The sequence below is a fragment of the Leptonychotes weddellii genome, chromosome 9 (genome assembly GCF_054177405.1).
Source record: "Leptonychotes weddellii isolate Sample4059 chromosome 9, ASM5417740v2, whole genome shotgun sequence".
NCBI classification, from domain to species: Eukaryota; Metazoa; Chordata; class Mammalia; order Carnivora; family Phocidae; genus Leptonychotes; species Leptonychotes weddellii.
Window position 1 is genome coordinate 123934569 of NC_138377.1, and position 16065 is coordinate 123950633.

Consider the following 16065-nt stretch of genomic DNA (forward strand, 5'->3'; position numbering starts at 1 on the left):
ACACCAGTCCTATTAGATTGGACCCACCCTAATGACCTCACCTTACCTTGACTGGATCTGCGAAGACCCTATTTCTAACTCAGATTATATTCTGAGGGACCGTGGGTTAAAATGTAAGCATTTCTTTTGGAGGGGGGGCACAATTCAAACCGTAAGAGTGCCTAACAGAAAAGCAAATTTACCTATTTCATCGTGCCTCTCAGTCAGAATTCCCTTCAGCCTGAATGTTTGCTCCTAAGCACAGAGGCAGAGATTTTTGAAATCTCACTTGGTATTTGCTGTCATGTGGGCTGTTGAGGGAAGTTTCTTGGTGAAAGCAGTTCAAATACTGTTCTAGTAGTTACCAGAATTCACAGCTAAATTATATGTGTAAACCGGATATACACATTTATGTTCAACTTTTGATTATTAAGGTAGGATCTTCTCCTTCTTTTCCTTCTTCTCCTTCTTCTCCTCCTCCTTCTCCTCCTTCTTCTCCTTCTTCTTGTCCTTCTCCTCCTCCTCCTCCTTCTTCTTCTTCTCCATCTTCATCTTCTTCCACTTCTCCTCCTTCTCCTCCTCCTCCTCCTTCTTCTTCTTCCTCTTCTTCTTCTTCCCTTCTTCTTCCTCCTCCTCCTTCTCCTCTTCATCTTTAGTTTAGACTTTTGTCTTGAGAATCAGACTGATGGAGAGAAATAAGGCTTTTTCTAGCTTGATTCAGCTCCCATCAATGTCAAGGGCCAAGCTCGGAGACTAAGTCTAAGTGTTTCTTCTTCGGTATAGAGGGGATGCCCATTCCCCCATAAGGCTGAGACGTGGACTTCATGTCTTCAGCACCTTGTGTTCAGGAGGAGCGTACCCTGTAGTGAGGGAGCTCAGCAAGGATGTGCGAGGAGATAGGCAGGAGGAGGCAAGGCAGTGAGACACATGTCATGACAGTGGTCACTCTCCAGAGCAGGGAAGCATATTAACTAGGTTTGCCAAAGCAAAGGCAAAAAAGGAGCTTTTGCTCCACTTTTCATCTAGAACCCCAAGAGGAAAATGCCCCGTATGGTATCTACTTCCATAGGCAACAACCTGGGGAAGCCACCTCAGAATGAAATTGGCTTTAATGTCCTGAAATATTTAGCCATGGGTTGAATGTGAGTTCAGCTCCCTGGAGGCTCCCTCAGCCCCCATGTGGCATGGAAGGTATCTGGAAAATTCCCTGTGCTCTTTGCTGGCCAAGCTTGGAGGGGCTTACACGGGGGCAAAATGACCCTGTAGTGGAGAGGTAAAGGTAGAATTTCCATAAGTCCTAGTTTGTTCACAAAAGACCCATTTTATGCTTGTGGCCCTGGCTTAATTCTTTCCTTTCACTCTCAAAATCATCCTGGCTTGGACAGGAAAGCATATGGTCTCCCTGGGGAAGGGGCTCTAAGTCAGGCCAGGAAGCGGGCAGGAGTCACAGGCACACCACAGAGAACCTGCAGCACAAGCAGAATGTGGAATGGGCTGGTCACCAGAGGAATCCACCCTCCACTGGCCAGCAAAGAACACAGCTGAGTTCACTGGTTCTGAAGCTCCCTGTGGTCCTCCCAGTGGCTAGAGGGACAAGGAACACAGCTGTGGGCCCAAGGACAGGATGAAGACCTTCACACTTGGATCCAAGCCACAGCCCCTTTCTGGACTCTGATGTCCTAGATGGAAAACCACCATGGAGGAGATCGGTCTGAAGGACAGGACAGCTGAAAGACTGGTCGTTTCCCCACCTGATAGAGCATTACTCAAAGAGATGCAATGTTATATGTCAACTTCTAAAAAGGTAAATTGGCTTGTCATTGCCCTACATTTGGAATAGAAGGCTAACATGCAGAGAAGACAATGCAGAGAAGCCCATTAGGATTTTTTATTTCTTGTGAACCTTCCCAGCCGGGAAAATTTTTTCTCAAGAGCTCCACAACAGACCTCTTATCACCTCTCGTTGACAAGACTTGGGTCACGTGCTCGCTCTAAACCATTCCCTGGGCATTAGTCCTTGTGGGTGCTTCAAGAAGCAGATGCCAAGACAGGATTAGATATGTGAGACATTTAGGAGCAGGATGCCCTCGAGGAAGAGGCAAGATGGAGCTGAGAGGCCTGGAGAGCCGTCTATCTGCAGGGAAGATCTGACCACAAGTGGAGGAGAGAGGGACGGAAGGACAGCTGGGTTGGGAGCGTCTTAGATTGGAGAGCGGTTCTAGAGAATTCAGCAAGGCTGCAGGGGAGGCTCTGAGCCAGTCATCTATCATATGACACAGTGTGTCTGAGGAAATGGCCTGCTTCAGACTCCTTGGGCAGGAGCAGCCCACAGAGAGCTGGACCTGGGATGGGCACTGCCGATCAGGTACACTCTATGTGGTTGTATGAGCGAGAGGCGCATTCTCATTCTCTTGGGGCACACACCTGGTGAGGTAGTTGTGCCTGCCATGATCACATGGGACAGTCAGGCATTATCGAAGACACATGGGGAAAGAATGAACACCGGAATAAAAGTGAGCCTTTGGCAGGATGGGAAGGGGAAGTGGATATTGGTCAGCAATTAAATGCATCTGCTCCAATAAGTTCATCCTTTATGGAAAACATCTGGGTTTAATGCCTTTTCTTTCTCTTCCTCTTTTTTTTTTTTTGTGTGTGTGATAATGGGTGGGACTCAGCAAACCATTTCAGTCCCTCTTAGGCTTATTGATTTATTTAGGGCTTTACTTTTGAACCAGTTTTGAAATTTATATTTTGCTAGAGAAGTATGCACTTCATCTAATTCTTTCAGATTTTTAAAATGTGATCATAGTATTGCCTTATCATTAAAAAAAAAATCTAATTTTACCTGTAACTATGTCTCTTCCATTGGTTCCTTGTCTAATATTTGTTTTGTTTAAACCATTCAAAGATTTGTCTCTGAGGCATCTAAGAACCAGATTTTCATCTGATTAACTCAGAGTTTAAAAACTATTCAATTTATATAAATTTTTATTTTTGTTTCTTTCCTTTATCTTCACATGAACTTATTTTGGTTTTGTATTTTTAGCTTCTAGAGCTCAATTCTTTTTTTTAAAGATTTTATTTTTATTTATTTGACAGAGAGAGACACAGCGAGAGAGGGAACACAAGCAGGGGGAGTGGGAGAGGGAGAAGCAGGCTTCCCGCCGAGCAGGGAGCCCGATGCGGGGCTTGATCCCAGGACCCTGGGATCGCAACCTGAGCCGAAGGCAGACACTTAACGACTGAGCCACCCAGGTGCCCCCTAGAGCTCAATTCTTGATTCATTTTATTTTCAATCTTTTTTTTTCTCTGTTATGTTTTCAGTTTTCCCATACAGAAGCTCTTAATGTTGTAGTGTAAGCTATCAATTTTTAACTTTATGCTTAGACTATTTGTATTTGTATGCTAGGAAATCTGCCCCATTCAGGATCATGAAATTATTCTTCTCTGTTTACTTATGGAAGACTTATTGTTTTACCTGTCATATTAGGAGCTACAATCCACCTGGAGTTGATTTTTGCACATGTTGTGAAGTAGAATCATTATCTTTTTCCACATGACTATCCAGTTGACCCAGCACCATTAGGTGAAAAGACAGTCCTTTCCCCATTTGTCTTAAAGCCCAAACTATATGTGTGTGGGTCTGTTCCTGGACTCTATTCTGTTTTATTGATCTGTCTGTGCAGTATCCTTGTAACTTAGTTACTGCAACATTAAAATGAGTCTTGATAGGGCGCCTGGGTGGCTCAGTTGGTTAAGTGACTGCCTTCGGCTCAGGTCATGATCCTGGAGTCCCTGGATCGAGTCCCACATCGGGCTCCCTGCTCGGCAGGGAGCCTGCTTCTCCCTCTGACCCTCCCCCCTCTCATGTGCTCTCTGTCTCTCTCATTCTCTCTGTCTCAAATAAATAAATAAAATCTTTAAAAAAAAATAAATTAAAAAAAAATAAAATGAGTCTTGATATTTACTTCTGTAAGTTTCCCCACTTTGTTCTTGAAGATGATCTTTGATATTCTTGACTCCTTGCATTTTCATATCAAACTTTTAAGTATGCCTGTCAATTTTTATAAAATTCTTTTGGATTTTGATTGGAATTGTATTGAATCTCTATATCAGTTTGGAGAGAACTGAAAACTTTCCAGTACTAATTTTTCCAATCCATAATTATGGTATATCCATCATCATTCAGTTAAATTGTGTTGTAATTTTCATAGTGGTATAGTCTTTGATTTATGGAATATTTAGAAGTGTTTTATCCAAGTATGTAGAAATTTTCCAGTAATCTTATTATTATTTTATAGCTTAATTCCACTGTAGTCAAAGAACATACTCTATATTATATCAATTTTTTTGAAATCTGTTAAAACTTAATTGGTGGCTCAGAACATAGCAAATATTAGAAGATATGATGCATCATCTTTTGTTGGGCACTGTTCATATGTCACATTGATCATGTTATTATTAATGGTTTTATTAAAAATAATAGTCTACTGGTTTTTGTCTCCTCATCCTAGTAGTTACCATAGGAGAGGTGGTAAAACTGCCACTGTGACTGTACGTCTAATTTTTTTCTATTCTTGTCAATTTTGAATTATTTATCTTTGAGGCTAGGTTGTTGGGTACATTAACATTTAGAGTCATTACCTCTTCTAGTGACGTGACTGTTTTACCATTATGAAACTATTTTCTTTCAGCATTTCCAAGATAGCTCTCCATTGTCTTCTGGCCTCCATTAATTCTGTAGAGAAGTTAGCTGTCAGTCTTATTTTTATGCCTTCGATGGTAATGTGTCTTTTTCTTTGTCTGCTTTTAAGTGTTTTCTCTTTGGTTTTGGTTTCAGTCAGTTTGATTGTGATGTGATTAGTGGCTTTCTTCTTCTTGAGGTTCGTGATGCTTCACAACTCTGGCTTGATATCCACCATCAATTTTGGATGATTCTCATTTATTGCCTCTGCAGATACAGTTTCTATCCCATTCCCTGTGTTCTCTTTTTCTGGGACTATGTTTATACCTTTCTCTCTCATGTCTACTTTCTACTTCCTTCTTTTCTGTCCATTTACTGATTCTCTCTTCAAGTGTGTGTAATCCAGGGGCCAGCAGATCCTGGCCAGCAAGCTAATGACCTATTTTTTGTAAGTGGAGTTTTATTGGGACATAGCCACAACCATTTGTTTACAGATTGTGGCTGCTTTTGCACTATGTTAGACACATTGAAGAACTGCCATGGGGACAACATGGCCTGAAAACTATAATGTTCGCTGTCTGGTTCTTCATGAAAATATTTGCTGAACTGCCGTCTAGTCCACTGTCAAGTCTATCCATTGAGATACCGATTTAAATTATTGTGCTTCATACTTCTAGAATTGCCATTTTATTTATTTATTTATTTATTAAAGATTTTATTTTATTATTTGAGAGAGAGAGAGCAAATGCACATGAGCAGGGGGGAGGGAAGAGGGAGAGGGGCAGGGAGCCCAACTCAGGGCTCGATCTCAGGACCCTGGCATCATGACCTCACCCGAAGGCAGACGCTTAACCGACTGAGCCACCCAGGCGCCCCTGCCACTTTATTTTTATTGTAGCTTCATTTCTAGTGAAATTCTCTGTCTTGTCATTTAGTTTCTTAAGCATTTTAACCATCATATCTTAGCCCAGGCTCTCTAAAAAGCAGAACCCTGGGAGCGAGCCGTGTGCCAGCATTGATGTTTTAAGACCCTGGGACTGGTATGGAGTATCGTGAAACAGCATCTGGAGCCAAAGCTAGAGTTGTAGGGGGCAGTGGTGGTATACCCAGGTGTTTAAATTTCTATCAGGTGGTGCCAATACCTGGATGTTCTGTAATTCCATTTATAGTCTAGTGCTCCACCTTTTTTGGTGGTTATTAAATTTTATCTTTTTTGTGTGCCGGGTTATTTTTAAGTTTTGCTATATATAGTAGATGAAAGATTATAAATATAATTTGAGACTGGATTAATTTCTGCTTCTGGAAGACAGGTTAGCAGCCAGTTAACTTCAGCCAACAAGGAATGAAATGATTTGAACCTGGCCTTCATTCCCTTTGAAAATTGGTCAACTTCCAGTTCACACTTTTTCCTAGGATAGAGCTTTTTGGGGTCTCAGGTGGGCGCCTGGGGCGTTTACCGGTACCGCCTCAGCTTTGGTGGATCTCGAGCTCCAGGGTTTGCTCTCAGCCACACGAGTCTGATGACAGGTCTGCTCAGCCTCTCAGCCACTCAGTTACCACTTGCATGATGGAAAATGCCTTGAGTAGCAACGTGGTGCCAAAGGTGTTGCCAAATGTTATGCTCACCTCTCTAGGCTTCCTTTGTGTCTGGGATCTTGGCCCTGCAAATACTCACTAGTATGGTAGTTCTCTGGTGCCTTCACATACATTAAAAAACTATTTTAGGCAGTGTTTTCACTTATTCTCACCGGCAGGATTCATCAGGGACATTCTTCCATAGCCAGAGAAAAACGCTTTGCAAGTTTCTGTGCCTCGGTGACAGCTTTGCTCCTACCCTCCCACCCGTCCCTGCTTCTCCTCTCTGACACATCTCATGCTGGGGTTTTTATACTGGTTTATGATCAGATACATCAAAATATTTTTCAGTCAACTCATATTTACATTTATGAATAAGCTTTACTGAGTGATTTCATCATTACTGCTTCTTGCATCCACTACCTTCTTCTGCTTTTATATTAGTTCTTGTTCGGTACCTTTTAGTAGTTTTTCTCTCTCTCTCTTTTTTTTTTTTTTCCAGTGAGCATCTCAAGTGGTCAAGTTTCAGTCATATTGTGTCTGAAAATATCTTTATTTCACTGACTATGATGATAATTTGATCATAGATCATTCATAGATTGATAATTGATCTTTAATTGTTGGTTAATAACTTATGGAATTCTAGATAAAAAGTTATTGTTCCTCATCACTTTGCAGGTATGATTTTGCTTTTCTGCATCCAGTGTTTCCTGAGAGAAATCTGATGCCAATCTGATTCTCACTGCTTTGTAGGTTAATCATATTTTTTTCCTTTCCAATAACTTAAGATTTTTCTTTATCCCAGCTGTTGTACTTTTTTAAAATGTCTGCTCAGAACTTGCTGAACATTTTTGAATTGAGTACTCCTGTCTTTCTCGAGGTCTAGGAAATTCTCAGCAATTATATCATCAAATATCGCCTCTTCATTATTTCCTTGTGTCTCCAGCTTGAACTCCGTATGTGTGTTGGCATTTCTGGATCAATCCTGCATGAACTCAACTTCTTTTCCTCTTTCTTTTTCTCTTTTCGTTGCATTCTGGGAGTTTCCCTCAGGTCATGTTCGATCAGGAGGGAAGAAAAGAGAAAAGTGGGGGGAGAACTTGCTACTTGAGTGTGGTCCCTCAGGGGTACGTTCCCTCTTCCCTCTGCTTGCTCATGCGCAGTGGTGCCCCTCCTCCTCTTTAGTTCCTTGCTGGAGCACTCCTGTGTAAACACCACGTATTTGTGTATGTTTGAGTTTCTGTAGTTGTGCGTTCAGAAAACCTTTTTGGAAGGATTTGCTTCAAGATGTTATTATTGAAAGTGTAAGAATCCCAATTATGTGCTATGTTGCCAACAAACGCAGACTGGCTCAGTCCTGGGTCCCATGGAAATTAAAATCAGATGTATCAGGTAGAAAAAAGTTAAACAAACAAGTCCACCTGACACATTTGAGAATTCACTCCCAGGCATGGAATCATCTGGAAAGATGACTCCAGGGAGGCTGGTTGAAGATCTTCTGTGCCCCCATGTATGACAAACCTTAATGAAATGTTATCACATGTTACAATTTTTGGAATCTTCATGTGCCACAGTTTGTTGTGATCGGTATGTGATTGTTAGCATCAGTGAAATAGATTCATCGCATTTGGAAAGGTGCAGGAAGCGCTGGCTTGTTGTACGCAGACACGTGATTGCAGTTCTCTCCGTCCAGACCAGGTACACAGTGGCCAAGGACAGTGTGGTCCAGTTCTTCTTCTACCAGCCGATCAGTCATCAGTGGAGACAAACCGACTTCTTTCCCTGCACTGTAACATGTGGAGGAGGTGAGGAACATATTGCGTGTATGCTTCAGGCTGAGAGTTAGAAATGACATACTTGTGTTTTTTGAAGCTGACTTTACAATTGGCATGGTAGTTGGGGATGTGTAATCACACGGCATCTTATTCAGTGGCTGGAATGCAGTGGTGTTCCCGAATGCCTGTTTGCCTTTATTCCTGAAGACAGATGAAAACGGGATTTGGAAAACACCTTTTACTTCTAGCAAACAGCTGGATACATGTTTACATGAGTTCTGGCCTTTCTTGTTTTGTCTTTAAAGCATGTATTATGTTTAATTTTCCATGGAGAACCTGAAAAACAGAGGGACCACGTCACTTGCCCAGTCTGACCGAGTTCATGGATGTGTTGGTTCTAATGTTTAGATTTCCCCTGTCCTCCCTCAGGGGCCAGAGCAGAACTTACCAGAGAGAGAAAGGGTAGCTGCTAAGTGGTGAGGGAGATGTCCTGCTTACTGTTAGCTTCGTTCAAGGATTTCACGGTTGGTTCAGGAAGGCTCTGGGCCAAGTGTAACCCAGGGCTCCATACACGTGCTACACATATTTGCAGGCTCAGGTGGAGGATCATTGTCTGTTTAACATGGAGAGAATATCTGCCTGGAGGAAATGAGGAAACTACCAGAGCCTCCGTGGAGATAATTCTCTTTTAATGAACTGAAGTTTTAAACTGAAGGTAAATGGTTCTATAAGTGCCAGCCCAAGAACCACAGTTACTAGAATTGCTAGAGAGACTTAATGCTGATACTTCCCCTAAAAACACCAGACAACAGTGTTGGGCATTTACATGTATCAAGCCATGGGCTGGGGCACTCATCTTCATGTTTATTCTTCCAAACAACCTTAGGAAAGATCTCTTTTCATGCCTGTTTTTATGTATGAGCAATGGAAACGTAGAAAGGGTAAACAATGGACTCCCGTGTGCTCAGCGAGCAAACAGCATGGCTAGGATCTGGCTCCAGGTCCATCTGATGCCAGAGCCCCATGCTCTAGATGGCTTTGCCCTTGTGTCTCCCAAGAACCGTCTACCACCCCTGGGAGCAGGTCAGGGCACGCAGGCTCAGGTAGGGTTGTGTTTGAAGGACTACAATAAATCCCCCTCCTGCAGCCCAGGCCAAGTCAGTCCAGCCCCAAACCATTTCTTCCCTGCAGGACTATTGAATATGAGCTTGTTCAGAGAGCCACAAATTGAGTGTGGGTTCTGCCCCTTCTCCTCTAAACCACAGGCTTATCAGGGAGGGCTCCTCAGCTTTATCCTCAGCCAGGGTCAGGTTCCCATGCATACGTATGTCAGACCTCTCTCTTCTGTGATTTCGGTTCCCAGTGAAAGCAGAAGGCAGGTGCTTTCGTGGGGAGCACTGAGTAGCCTAGACCCCAGAAGGAGCTTATGTTGCCGGGAATGGAAGAGAAATAGTCTGGGGGTTAAATGGGGCTCTAGAAACAAGGTAAAAGTTAACCTTCCCAGTTTGTCCTGCTTGGACCAGGCGTGGGCAATAGACCACGAGATTATGATCCTACAGCAGTGGTTCTCAAAGTGGGTTCCCTGGACCAGCAGCAGCATCACGTGGGAACTTGCTGGAGATGCAGATTCTTGGGCCCCACCCTGGACGTACTGAATCCAAAACTCTGGGAGTGGGGTCTGTCCCTCTAGGAGATTATGGTTCACATTCAAGCTTAAGAACCACTGCTCCCTAAAGCAATGTCTTTGGGTATCAGCTGTAGCTGTTTTAACCTCGCTGCTTTTGCCATATCTGTTACCCCTACACTATTATTTACTTCCAGTTTTTTCTTTAAATGGACCTTTTAAAAAATTAAACATATTCACAAAAAAAGATCTAATACGAGCACCCTAAAGTGGTAAACTGTGATCTTTGCCATAAATTGAACATAGTCACAAAAATAAATACGATGGAAACAAAATGCTGGAGATCATCTCTAAGTCCCTGCCAGGCCTCAGTCTATCCTTGATTCTCTCTGAAAGTGAGTGTTTTGTTGAACATGATAAGCATTGCTCCCAGGCAGAAACTCCTTCAGAGCTTTGGGTCACTGATCTTGCAACAGTGACTGCAAGGCAATTCTTACAACACATTTGATCTTGTTGAACGCTGACTGAGGTCAAACAGCATTTGGAATCAAGACCGTGATCTGCGTCAATTCCATGAGTCTCTCCAGACCTGGGCCTCAGGCCCATTTTGGTCAAAAGTGTTCTCTAAAAATTGCATGACGACATTTACATCAAGAGGCGGTGTGGTCCCGGAGCTCAGGTTCTGGGGCCTGGACTCCCTTCTTGGCTTTGCCACTACTTGGCTCTGAGCCTCAGTCTGCTCATCCGTAAAACAGGACGATCCCCCCCTGCAGCATTGTTGGGGAACAAAATGACAGGACACGCCAAGGAGCCTAGTACGATCCCTGGCATTAGTGGGTGCTCGGGAAACACCTGTTATGTCAGAGTCTAGGCAAACCTGAATTTTGTTAAAAATGCCTCTGCATAATCTACAGAGTTCTGGCCGTCCCCCCTTCTGGCATTCCCTGGGGATGTGTTATGAGATACAGACATGACTCAGTGCTAATAGTAGAAAGCTCTCAGGGGTGAGTGGGACATACCTAGAGCTCCTTACATATACATTTTATATCCAGAAGCAGAATCCCACCACCTTAAAGTCAGGTGGGCCATGGCTCCAGGGCAGACAGAGTCTCTCATGGACCCCAACATAAAAGCAAAGAGCCGGTGGGGCTCTTTTTATTTTTACTCAGCAGGAAAGCAAACATCTCTTTCTTTTTAGTGTATTCGCTCTCACACCGCATTATTCGAGAGACGTTCCCATGTAGACACATAAGAGAAAAGAGAAGCTTTCCACTCTGGGAGGGACATTCGTAATGGGATTCGGCTTAGTTCAGTTGGTTAAATTCTTGGGAGGAACACAGGTGTGTCTCATACTTGGGTGCTGAAGGAAAGACACATTCAGCCCGGCTGGAACCATAAATGGGAGCACCTAGTGGCCAGACTGCCCGCCAAAGAGAGCGGTTGTCAGAACAGAAGGGAGACTTCACGCTGCTTGTGGGGTACCCCTTGCAGCCTGCCATTTTGTGCCCACTGACAGAATTTCAACACATTTGTTCATAGTATAGGAAGGCAATCTGCCTTATTTTCGCTTTTAGTTATCTCGGTATTGCCATAAAATTAAAGAGGAAAATTAATGGTCTCTCCTTAAATTATAAACACCTGTATGCTTTTTTGGTCTCCTAGAAGTATGTTTCCATTTAGAACAAAGGTTTTTCTTTGATTCAAGGAGCTGTAATCTCATTCTCTACTTGTGTTGGAAGAAATAAAAAGACACACATAAAAACCCACAAGGAAAGCATTACCAGAATTTAATTATATTAGTAATCGAGTGTACATGATTTGTGTAAATGCCATTTCTGAGTTTTTGGATAATCAGGCGAGTTCCTTGCTCCCTAAGGTACTTGGATGGACTTTCCTGGTCTTGCCTGCAATCATCTACGTGGGACTCTTAAGATCAGTCTGGAGAAAGTTCCGGGATCGCCACTGCCATCTGATATTGTAGACTCTCTGGCAGATATTGGCACCCAAGTAACATTTTATTGACTCCATTTGGATTTTCGTTCTTGCGGTTTCAACCTTGCTTTTTATAACGCATACCAGTCTGTCCTTCTGCACTCAGCTCATATCCAAGCCATGGCTTGCAGAAAGCTGTCTAGTGGTTTATAAAATCAGATTCCTCTTGACAATCAGGCCCTTAAATGTATTTTTAGACCTTTAGACCAATTGGCTGAGGCTGAGAGCTTAGCTTTGGGCTTTTTTTTTTTTTTTTGTCCCTGAAGAACTCATTCTGGTTTTGAAAAATTGCTTTTTTTTTTTTTAACTTAACACGACACTTATGTAGTGACAGGAAACCTGGAATCAGATCTTTCAGGAAATAGAAGCATCATTTTGTGCATTTTTAAAAATTTACAGCACTCTCCCATTTGGAATGTACACTTCTCCTCAGCTACGGCAATTTGAATTTAATAGAATCGGAAGTGAGTCTTCATCACTTTCCCTCTGAAGGCTTTTGAGGCAGGGGCCGGGAGAGGGGACGGATTTTGTTCCTCCCTGTAGAGACAGTGCTTACTTCCCCAGTTAAGGAAGTTTGTTGGCCTCAGAGGCGCTCCGGGTTTCCCAGGACAACAAGAGAGTAAAACGTGGCATATGCTTGCAACGGGATATTTTGCAGTGGGAGCAAGCACCAACCCAGCACACGGGTTGCTCTCAATAATGTAATGTTGAGTGAGAGAAGCAGAAAATAGAACAAGATTTTAAATACCTATTTGGTTAAAACAGATACACACAAACAACGTTACATGAGGCAGATGCATATTTAAGAACATATAACCGATGAACAGGTGTCTCTGGGGGAACCGGGATGGGGGAAGGGACAGACAAAGAGGGGAAGCGTGAGGAAAGAAGAGAGGGTCTGGCTCGGTGCCAGGGGGACAGTCAGGACATGGGCCAGTGAGTGACCTTCTGCCCCAAGGATGAGGCGTTCTGTAGAAGGAGGCTGCTGTAACTTTCTCGTTAAAATTGCTAAGACCTCCATAATCAGTTCAAGTAATCATTCCCGATCTTGGCCACACATTTTAGTCATCTTAGAAGAACCTGAAGATCATTAGAAAAAAAAAACAAAGCCAATTTCCTGGACCTAGCCACAGCGTTTCTGGCTTAATTGGATCACAAAGGGACCCAGGCACTGGTGTGTGCCAGAAGCTCCCAGTGGTTTCATTGAGTAGCCAGGGATGAGAACCACTGAGTTAAGTTTCTTAAGGGGGGAAAAAGGGCGTGGCAGGGTGAAAACACCACCGTGCAATATTCAGACTTGCCTTTTCTTTTTCCGTTAGGTTATCAGCTCAACTCAGCTGAATGTGTGGATATCCGCTTGAAGAGGGTGGTTCCTGACCATTACTGCCATTACTACCCCGAAAACGTGAAACCAAAACCCAAACTGAAGGAATGCAGCATGGACCCTTGCCCATCGAGGTTTGCATCATCACTCATAGTTTTTACTCTAAAAAGAAACAAATCAAGTGTGGCCCAGACCCATCAGTCTTTGCAGAGTGACATTTGCACCACGTGACCTTGAACACACGCTGGTGGCCGTGACCTGCATTTGTCACCCAGCTCACGCAGTCCAGCGCTCTCCTGTCTGGCAGCGTGTGCCTGCGCTCGGAGATTTGCTCCTCGTCATGACCCTCCTTGAGTATATCCTGCACACCCAATAGGAAAGGTCTCCTCATCCAAGTACGAGGACTTGTCCATTTGCTAGTCATAAATATCTCGAACTCACCATTTTCACTTTTAAACTGGGTCACCCATGACCACGTTTTGACTTTCGAAGTGTTCACGTTAAATTCGGTATAAATAATGCATTGTGCAAGGAAGTGAAAAGTTTTAATGCCAAAGCAGAAAAGCTATGCATAAATGATCCCGTTGCATAATTTAGTACCTGCTGACTTGGATTGCCTGGGGAAGTTTCCTGGCTTTACTACAGTATCTTAAAATAACAGCACAATATCAAGTCCCAGAATCCCCCAGACATCTGCCAGCTGGCTGCAGCAGAAGTGTGTGAGTGGAAAAGGAAGTGCTCTCAGTAGATTTCATTTCCTATCACTGAGCTGCCCATTTCCTGTAATCCCAGGTGAACGTAATTATTCATAGAGACCTTTTTAAAGGACAAACTCTGTAAAATAAAATGTTTCTCTGAAGATTCTACTAATACAATAGCGTGTTAATATCATTAATATATCAAAAAAAATTTAGATGATAAAAACATAGATTTATCTAAATTAAGAGACACTCTTTCCTTCGGCTAATACATACCACTAGTTTCTGAATTTTCATAGACCTGGGGATGGCGTGTGCCAGAGATGTTCCTGAAAACCAAAAAGATGGTGGCTGAGTTTTTGGGAAGAGTTTACAACCCTATGCGTATTTAGTTTTCAGTGTGAAAGAGCTCTGTCTTTGGGGACGTCAAATCCATAGTGGTCGAATTAATAAATATGTTAATTGATTGAGAAATGACATTGTCACAATGATTTCATTTGTAGTGACGGATTTAAAGAGATCATGCCCTACGACCACTTCCAACCTCTCCCTCGGTGAGTCACGTGTTTGCCTTTTCCATTCTGCAGTTTGCTCTAAGTAGTTTGCAAGGAAGTGTATCCTATCTGTAGCAATAGTCTAAAATGTAAGAGTGGTAGATATTAGATCCTTTGCAGAGAGCTAAGTTTCCCTTAGCAGACTTCAACTCCATAATAAGGGAGATCTGTCTAAGAATTAGGCAGAATGCACCCCCTCAAACAGCGACGTCTCCCGTCCCTGGGCATATCAAGCGCCCCTTGGATGACTGGCCATGAGAAAGGGAGCTCAGTCAGAGATTTGAATCCCCTCTGATGCCCGGATGACTACTTTCTGACCTTCAGTTTCTTTGTTTTCTCTAGTAGTACCGTCTGTTAGTATTTATAGTGGAGAGACGGTTTAAAGAATGCTTTCACACTCTATATGTTAACCAATGAGATTCTCAGAATGGCTCTGTGCAGGGGCACGAGGGAAGATGTCGCATTCCCTCCTGACAGTAGCCTCGGGGACAGAGGCGTGAAGCACCCTGTGACTATAGATTGTGTGTGGCAGTCACGACGGAAGTCTCATGACTCCAAGGCCTGCGTGCTTTCTGCTGAACCACAGCTGGCCTCTTTCCCCTTTGCAAGCTTGAACCAGACAGGCAAATGACACATAAATAATGTGTTTTTATTTGTTTGCTTTTGAGCTGGGAACATAATCCTTGGACTGCGTGCTCGGTGTCTTGCGGAGGTGGGATTCAGAGACGGAGCTTCGTGTGTGTGGAGGAGTCCATGCACGGGGAGATTCTGCAGGTGGAGGAGTGGAAGTGCATGTATGCACCCAAACCCAAGGTCATGCAGACCTGCAACCTGTTCGACTGCCCCAAGTGGATCGCCATGGAGTGGTCTCAGGTAAGATTTGAGGACAGGACACTTGTCATTAAATCTCAGATTTTAATGAACGCTGGCTGGGTGTTATCGATCCTTTTTTCACATACCTCCTAAAAGATGTTTGCAAAGTTATATACCCCTTCCCATATATTTGGGTTGACATCTAAAATTTGTTTAAAGATTTTATTTATTCATTTATTTGAGAGGAGCAGGGAGGAGCAGAGGGAGAGGGAGAAGCAGACTCCAGGCTGAGTGGAGAGCCCGCCGTGGGGTTCGATCCCACGACTCTGAGATCATGACCTGAGCCACCCAGGCACCCCAACATCTAAAATTTTTGTATAAGTTTAAATAAAAAGTATCAAAGAAAGTCATTTCTTTTTCTTTTTTTTTTTTAAAGATTTTATTTATTTATTTGAGAGAGAGAGAATGAGAGAGAGCACATGAGAGGGGGGAGGGTCAGAGGGAGAAGCAGACCCCCTGCCAAGCAGGGAGCCCGATGCAGGACTCGATCCAGGGACTCCAGGATCATGACCTGAGCCGAAGGCAGTCGCTTAACCAACTGAGCTACCCAGGCGCCCAAGAAAGTCATTTCTAACATGTTGTGAATGCAGGCATTTTTTAAAATAAAAGTGTTACGGCATTTAAAAAAATGTGTCCAGCAGAATGTAAATGCCATGTTGATTTCTACCCTTGCCATCTTTCCCTTAAAAAATACATAGAGAAGCTCTTCTTGAACAATTTGGATAGTTTGCATTTTTTCCCCTTGAACTTGAACTTTCAATCCACTCTCCCTGTAGAAGTTTATCCTAATATAATGTACCGTTATGCTTTATAGTCTTTTATTGATTACACTAGTCTACTTTTCTCCAAGAAAATATGTATAGTGATTGAAATTAGTTAATTTTATTTTATTTGAAATGAATTTATTTTAATTTCCTGTCACCATAAGACTCTAAGTATTAGAAATATTCCCCTGGGTTGTTATTATCAAAACAACATAGATTTTAA

General features: G+C 43.0%; 1 protein-coding gene across 1 annotated transcript in view; it reads left to right on the plus strand.

The window, feature by feature from the left end:
• Positions 1–16065, plus strand: part of ADAMTSL3 (ADAMTS like 3) — a 235757-nt gene that overhangs the window by 95514 nt on the left and 124178 nt on the right. The window contains exons 8-11 of the mRNA XM_081831893.1: positions 7932–8043; positions 12949–13087; positions 14155–14205; positions 14874–15078. Of these exons, the coding sequence (XP_081688019.1) occupies positions 7932–8043; positions 12949–13087; positions 14155–14205; positions 14874–15078 (507 nt within the window). The remainder of the gene's footprint in view (positions 1–7931; positions 8044–12948; positions 13088–14154; positions 14206–14873; positions 15079–16065) is intronic.